This window comes from Poecile atricapillus, chromosome 8 (assembly GCF_030490865.1).
Source record: "Poecile atricapillus isolate bPoeAtr1 chromosome 8, bPoeAtr1.hap1, whole genome shotgun sequence".
NCBI classification, from domain to species: Eukaryota; Metazoa; Chordata; class Aves; order Passeriformes; family Paridae; genus Poecile; species Poecile atricapillus.
In genome coordinates this window covers 10,698,000-10,706,256 of record NC_081256.1, presented here as the reverse complement: position 1 = coordinate 10,706,256, position 8,257 = coordinate 10,698,000, and the positions used below count along the sequence as shown (strand labels likewise).

The 8,257-nt window shown below is 46.1% G+C and overlaps 1 protein-coding gene across 1 annotated transcript in view; it reads left to right on the top strand.

Moving 5' to 3' along the window:
- The first annotated feature begins 2,857 nt into the window (after positions 1-2,857).
- DOCK10 (dedicator of cytokinesis 10) overlaps positions 2,858-8,257 on the top strand; it is a 144,992-nt gene continuing 139,592 nt past the window's right edge. The window contains exon 1 of the mRNA XM_058844292.1: positions 2,858-2,971. Coding sequence (XP_058700275.1) covers positions 2,858-2,971 — 114 coding nt within the window. The remainder of the gene's footprint in view (positions 2,972-8,257) is intronic.

Here is an 8,257-nt window from a genome sequence, read left to right as displayed (position 1 = left end):
TTCTTGAAATTTCCAAAGGAATTGTTCCAGATCCAAAGCCAACTTTGAGTGTGAAACCCAGTCCAAACAGTTCTGCCAGACATTTTATGCTGTGCTGAAATTGCTCTCCATCAGTGATGCTATAATCATCCATCTCTCAGGGGCAGCCTTAAGTAGTTGTAGGAATAGACTTCAAACTCATTTTTTTAAGAATGACTTGTTTCTGGAAATCCAAATCTCTAGACCAAGATCAATTGAATATCCAAAGTTACAAGTCTGCTCTTGCTGCTAGCTTGCTAATGCTAAATGTGTTTATCAAGGTAACAGTTTTTAAAGGTGGAGAATTAACAGCATACAGCATATATACCTTTTTAGCAGAACCACACTATGGGGCACCCAAAATCAAATGGAAAGACTCTTAGGGAGTACAGTGGCCATGTGTAACAACTGAAATCTGAAAACCAAAGAACTTCTGAAATACAGAAAAGCTGTGAAACAAACCCAAAGAATTACTCTTGCATAATGTTTTTTTTTTGTTGCCACATGCTTATAAAATCAAGGACACTTGTGCTTTGCATTGTGTGTGACAATTTGACTCAGCTTGTCTTTGACAGAGGTCCTTTCCTAAACTATCACTGAATGTTTACTTAGAAGGATGATAATAAAGAACATGTCATATTTAATCCTACTGCCTTTTTTTCCTTCAATATTTTATGCATATATTTGTGGATGTTTCTTGTTTCCCTGCAGGTTTAAAAATGTTTGTGGTGTAGAAACAGCTGGCACTTTAACTTCTTAATATCTTCTAGTAGATTTCAGCAGCCCCATGCTCACTGACTAGTGTCTGCATATTCACTCAACCCCAGCTTGCCCATGTGCAGTTGTGAAAGGAGAAGTATTGTGGAGCAGAGGCTGCTATTGCCTGACCACAGAGTTGACCACATCTGGGCAGGAGCAACAGCACTGTGCCCAAACACAGGGATGGCTGGACATTTCTGGCCTGCTTTATGGTGATGATTTCCTTAAAACCATTTTCCAGAATGTACATGCACATACTGAATGGAAGAAACCATTCATTTTCTTTGTCCTTTCTCACATATGCAATGTGTGTTTTCTTTGCTGTCTGCAATAAATTGCAGTCAAGTTTATCCTAAATTACATCCTTGTGTTGAGGCAGAATGCTTCCCTGGTCTCTGAGGCTACTTACTCTTTTTTTGTGTTTCTTTGCAATATCAGGCTGCATTCCTGAAATGAACCTTATATGGATTGTTTGCAAAATGAATGGAGTCTCCTTTTTCATCCCACAGTAGCTTTTTGTGTCAAATTTCTCAAGAAATCTTTTCCAGTCCAGTAGTATTTTCTTCCTGAGCTTTGGCTTCAAACAAAATCATCTCCAAGATATTGCAATGTAGCACCTGTTGCCTGGTAGAAATGGCTAGACTAGAATACTTAATTGTTCTAAGCCAATTCTGGACACACTTCAGATAAATCAGTTTATGGGGAAACATAACCTTTGCAGAGCAATACCTAAACTGTTATCATTGTTGCCTTTGGTATCTTCAGTAAGCTTGAAGGAGAGAACTTGGAGCCACGAGGAGGCTGCAGTGAATTCGTACCACAGTGCAACCTGTCGTCTCTTACAGCAAACTATCTCAAAACACACACGGTGCTTCTTGGGGAGGACCTAATCCAGGAGTTCTTGCAATATTTAATTCCCTAATACAATGTCTAACTAAATGTTAACTGACTCTGTTGGGTTTTGTGTTTTAGCACCTTTGCAGCTTGAGCTGTTGCCCTCACACGTGTACAGCAGTGTTGCCCTTCAGGGATTACACCTGAAGTTCCTCGGGTTTTATTTCAATCTTTTCTTACAGGGATTGCAGTGCTCTCAGATGTGTTATCTCTCATGGTTACCTCCTTTCCCACGCCTCCCAGTTTAACTGAAGAAGGAAAACTCTGCATTACTGAAAATATAATATTATTGTGCAAAGAAATTAAGAGACAGCTCTCACAGCAATCTTTTATTCTCCACATTGCAGCTTTAGTGTTAAGGCATGGAGCTGTATTCCTACTGACAGAAGGCATGGTCGCTCTGCTGGGGGCTGGGACAGCTGCGACTATTGTGTAACTTCTGTGGGTTTAAATGGCTAAACTTAATTGTGGTTCGGCTGAGTGTTCCACGGTGAAGAGAGAGGGATGCCGTTCCAGCTGGCAAAAGGATTGGGAGACATACAGCCTTGATCTGTGCAGGGTCCCCGTGCTGCTGGGAGGATGCTTTCTAAGAGCTCAGTGGATGGTGGTGACGACCAGAGGGTTGATTTCTCGTGAAACCTGGAGACCACTTCAGTTTTATCTCATGAACCGGGATTCACACCTTAGCAAGTGGTTAATACCAAGAGTAGCTTGCAAGCTACTCTTGGTATCAACCAGTTGCTTGGTATATAATAGTAGCTTGTATTAACTGGTTTAAGCCAAGAGAAGCTTCCTGCGCCGAACCCAGCCGCAGCCTTGCCGGGAGAGCATCCTTTGCTGACCACACGCACGGAAAGCGGTGTGGCTGCGGCGGCCGGGCTGGGGCTCCCTCCCGGAGCCCCCGGGCCCCCCGTATTCCCCTCGGTGTCGGGCTCTGGCAGCCGCCGGGGCGGGCGGGGGCCGTGTCCGCGGCGCCTCTCGGCCCGGCGCGCACATGGCCAGCGCGGGCGGCGGGGGCGCGACGCTGGCCCGGGGAGGGTCTGCGGGCCCGGCGGCTGCGGGCGGCCCCCGCCCCGCACACCTCCCCCGCGCGGGGGGAGCGGGAGGGAAACCCCCAGTTCCGCTTCCTGACGGCGCCGCGGCCCGGGCGGGGAGCGGCGGCCGGAGCGCGGGGCTGCCGGCGCCCATGGCCGGCGAGCGGACGCGGCGCTTCACGCGGAGCCTCCTGCGGCCGGGGCAGGCGGCGGAGCTGCGGCACAGCGCGGCCGCCGCGGCCGCCGGCGGGCGGCTGCAGCTGCGGGTGAGTGCGGCGGGGGAGCCCGGCGGGGCCGCGGGCTCCGGGCACCGGCCCAGGTGCGAAGCGCGCTCGGTTCCCGCGGAGGGAGCGCCGGGAGCCCCGGCCCGCCCGGGCCCGAGCGGAGCAGCCCGCGGGCAGCGCTGGCCCGCCCGAGCCGCTCGGCCGTGGCCGCTCCGCGCCTCCCCGTGCTACGGGCTGACAGCCCTCGCTGACAGCCCTCCCTTCGCTTCGCCATCCTCCCTTCGCTTTCGCCGGCTTTCTTTCCCTTTGGCTGAGCTTCGCGGTGGCGGGCGAAGCGAAAGGCGGGGAGCGCTCGGGCGGTGCGGGACGGGCGCTCGGGGCCGGGACGGGCGCTCGGGGCTCCCCGGGCTGTGACAGGTGAGGATCGGTCCTGCACGGCCCGGGTGTCTCCATCGCTACCGAGGGGCGGGAGCGCTTCCACTGGAAACCCCGCGCAAGAAGCCTAAAATGCCACAGAAACACAGACCCTGTTCTTCCTACTTGCATTCGCTTTTAAAATGCACTGCGTGAGGCTTCAGGGCCCGTGCCTCTCCATCAGTGGAGTTTTCTCCTCCGTTACATAGTTGTACCTAAGTCTGTAGCTGATAGGCATAGGTAGCAAATTGTTAAGGGTTCACAGTGAAATATCCACTGGCGCTTTCAAATCTCTAAGCATTTATGATTCGTTTATTAGCCATTTGGATGTTAAGATTCCTTTGGACTCAAAGCTATGTGGTATGAGACTTATATGACTCTTTGGATGATTAAGCATATCATTCATGTGAATCATTTAATTCAGATAAATATTTTCATTTTCTAGTTTTTCAGATAACACAGCTCATGAAGTAGAGGGAAAGTTGTAAGTGAAAGGTCATCACTCATCAAAGTTTACCCCACAGCAGTGCCCACAGAGAATGTAATACATTCTCCCTGCACAAAACAAAGCAATTCTGCAACTGCATTCCTATAAAGTTAGTGGGCATTTTATATCTTTTGAGGGGTCTTGCCTAGTACAAATGGACACCTGTGCTAAAGCTGTTCTTAGACAACAGCCAGTTCACAGTTCCTAGTTACCTGTACACCAAATAGGAGTTGTTTTCTTTACATCACTAGATTTGGAGTGCTTTTACAGTCAGCTTTGGAGGTCTTCATAAAGCATTCCCAAACTCCTGACTTTTGAAAGCTTAGAAGAAGTTACATGTCTCTCCTGACTTTCCACAAATGTTGTACACCCTATCAGCTCTTGTCAAATCCTGAAGCATCTCTACAGCTGCACCACCAACAGATTTACCTGGTCCTGCCTGCTGGGTACACAGATCAGAATTTGGGTCATTATCAAACAGCATGCACTACACTGACGGAGTTTGAGTGGAAACCCTTAAGGAACCATCATGGTTGGTTTGGGCTCTGACCCTACCAAGTACCTGTCCCCCAAGAGGGTGTGTTTCAGTTCAGGTACCAGCTAAACTCTTATATTGTCTCATAGCATCTTGGAGTGTTATAAATGAAGTTCTGTTAGCTATATATTTTACTCTGCTGTGTCTTTGCTGCAAGAATGGAGAAACAAAACAGAATGAAATTGATGAAGCAAATCTGAAATGATGGTCTGTTTCCTTAGAGGAGAGTGGTGTTTTTATTGTGTTGCTAACAAATCTTATGCTGCTATCTTAATATAAGATTTAATTACTCCTCGTGTATTCACATTGTATTTTATTCAATCTGTCTTTGAAACATCAAAACTTCAGTTGTAGGGTGACAAAAATCATCTGCCACTTCTGTGGGTCTTCTGTAAGACTTCCTGTTGACTGATGAAATACACTGGCGCTGGATTTCATCAGGGCTTTTGATGCAATATCTGAGGCAAATACAGTCAGATCCGAAAAGATGGTCTTTGAAAGATACTGAAGTTAAGATTTGAAGATGCCAGACCAAATTCTGGTTTCAGTTATATCGCTCAGTGGGATCACTTAGGGACTTCCAGATGTGTTTTATTCGCCAGCAGGCGCAATGGTTCTGAAGTCTGAGTTGCTTGCTGTGTTGAATATGTATGGCTCTGGGGAATTTAATGAAGTTACCATCTTTTTACCATACTTTTTTCGGTTGTCAGTAATGTTGCCTCTGAAAGGCAAAGTTTTATAAAATGCCTTGTGCTGAGGTCTCGTGATGGAGAACAAAGCTGCTCCCTTCGGGGTTAAATCTTTTCTGCCTACATCAGCTAGATTGGGCAGAATTAACCATGGTGTCTTGGCTAACAGGCAGATCTCTTGGCAGATGTAGCAGGGTTGCAGGTCTGGGGCTGCCAGGTGGAGCTGTGTTGTTCTGTCCTGGGCAATGATTGCTGCCTCTGGATCTGTAACACAGAATGCCAGGGTGGCAGGTCTGCTGAGGTGTGCTAGGGTTCCCTCTAGCCTCTGTGCCTTGCACTCAGGGATGCAGAGATGGCTCAGCTGTTGCAGTAAAGTTGTTGTCTTGCTTTTGTAAGAAAGTCCCACAGAACCTGAAATTTCTGGCTGAATTTCAGTTGACATTTTGTACCAGAAGTGAAGATTCTCACAGAAGTGGAAAATGGTGTGTATTCAATGAGATCTGTTGGTTCTCATCACATCTTGCTCTGGATGTATCAGCACCTTATATTCCAGTTATACTAAATCTGGCTTGTATTGAAGTGTCCTGAAAGTTGGCTCAGCTGCTGTCAAGAGTCTGCAAATAACTGGCAGCCACAAAGGAGGGAAAGCACAAACGTGTAATGTGTAAAGAATTATATGTAAAGAGCAAAGAATTAAGCCTGCTGGTACTGCTTTTGTGCATGTCCTGTATTGAGTTGCAGCTGGATTTCTGCTGGTAAAGTTTGGACTGCACCTGCTCTAGGTGCAACCCCTCAGTTCAGTAGGAGCATAGGGATCAAATGTCTAAACTATCTTAAAGTGTTGTGTCTTGTTGCTCTTTACTGTCTTCATATAGAGTGCTTCTTTTGTGTCCTTCACCTTTACTTTTTCTCATTTATTCATTTAATTATTGCTAGTGTTCAGCACACAAATCTGTTTGTAAGAAAAAAGGTGCCATTATAATCAGGAAAAATGAGTTGGCAAAAGTAAGGATGTTTGTCATTTGGTGTTGTACAAGAGAGGAACTTCTGCAGTTCCCTGACAGATAAAAAGTGGAAAAAGAGGTTGAAGGTGGAATATATGTGTATATCTTGCTGGTAGTGGGTAGTAGCTGCAGTGTTTTGGCAGAAGTAACACATTCTACATTAATTACCCAACTCTTCAGCAGGTAGGAGGAGTGGTGCTATCAGGTGTTGATGGTGTATGGCTGGACTTCAGGTTGTTTCCATTGCCTCCTTAAGCTTTCAAGTAGTAATGGCAATTCACCAAACTAGCTGGTGAAATAGATCAGCATCATCTAGAAGGTAAATAATTTATTGTATTTTGAAACTTTGATGTGAAATTCTTTGTCTCTTCCAATAGCAAACACTTGTTTGAAAGTTGCTTTGTGAACACTAGCTGCCTCTGCCCAGAATAGCTGTGTGCCCATGAATAGCTGTGCACAAGAAAGGGAAATTAATATGTCTGTTGCTTCATTTGTGTCTGTCACTGCAGACACAGTTACTGGAGGCTTTTAAAAATGGGGTTGGGCCAGTCAGTGCTCCTAGAAATCAGCTTGCTAACTGCTTAGCTAGTCCTGAACTTTGTGTTATACTATTATTTCCAGATCCCAATTAATTTGGCTAAGTACTGCTGGCTGCAGTCCTCATCCTTTACATAAAGTGTTGTGACATTGCTTTTATAAAAGAGCTGTGGCCGGTCTTGCTCCTCATCTCTCTTCCATCATTAAACAAGTTAATAGCAGTCTGGACTTGGGCTCTTGTTCCATGTGTCTTTTTTTTGGCAGAGGTTTCTTTCCATCCCACTGCAGCCAAGCACAGAGAGTCGTGATGCCCAGTCCCTGAGTACTGGGATCTCTCACGTGGAAAGCTGATTACCTGGCTCTCTGTTCTGTGCAATATGGGTTCCTCTCCTTTCTACCTTACCTGGGGCCACCATAATTCCTCCCTGAAATTCCCTGAATTCCTCCCTGAAAGAATAGATCCCCTTAGTTTCCCATGTGTCTTTTATGTGGTATGTACTTTACAAATACCTCTGTTTATATTGTGGTTGTATATTTCTTGTTTTGTGTGGGTAATGAGCTGGTTTGTGACTCCAGTGGTGTGTTGGAGTCTCTCAAGAAGAGTGCTGTGTGTGGTTTCCAGCCTCTCAGGGAGCACCCACTGCCTTGGTACCTGGACAGTGATACCAGAGCTTTGACTGTGCCTACTCTCTATGGCCTGTTCTCGTTATGTGGTTGTACTTCCATGTTGTGAATAAAATAACACTGCAAACCTCATCTGGTCAGAAGGTACAGTGTTACCTGAGCTACTTCAAGGACAGAAACTGGACTGTGAGACTCTTTTCTCCTGAGGATGTTCTGATGTCTACTGTTAGTCCAGGGTGAACCCAAGTAATGCATTTATAAAGGTGAGTCTCTGGTGGTGTTGTACCCAAAACAGACTCTGTGTGCTTGTACATAGTTGCGCATGCACTGTCTTCACACACCAGCCACTAGATTTTTTGTCTATTTCCCTGTGAAAAAAAACCCAAATGAACAAACTTGGTGCAGTATTCTTAAAAGCATGTGCATACAGAGAAAGCCTCATCCTGTTCTAGTGGTTGAGAGTTTGTTCATGACACTGGGGTGAGGGAGTGTCACATGCAGGTCTGGAGCTGGTAGTTCTGTTATGGCATCTGAGATGAGTTAGGGTTTGCTCAGGGCAGAGAATTTGACAGTCATATTTAGAATGTTAACAACCTTGTGCAATGTTGAAATATTAAATAACTTCTTTATATTTTTAATTTACCTGTGAACCTTGTTCATGAGGCTACACTCAAAAACTTGCCTATCATTGATAGCCTGTATGAAATCCCTTACTTGCTCAAGCACAAGACTCACGTTATTTGCAAGTAGTCTCCTTTATTAGCAATTTTTTGTTGAAGTGTCCAAAGAGTAATTCTGTAGATGTTTTTCAGCTGGGTTATCCCAAGAACACTTGGTCTGGCCCTGGCCAGGATCTGATTGCTTTCAGCTGGCTGCTGGAGCCCAGATGTAAGGGCAAATCAAGCAAAGGGTACAGGCAAGAATGCACTACTTGCACATTCTCCAGCTGCAAGGCTCCCTCCTCTGCAGGCAGACAAAAGGGGCAAAGTCTACTTCTGAGCAATTCTAGGAACTTCATCTGGCACTGGCGATGAAATT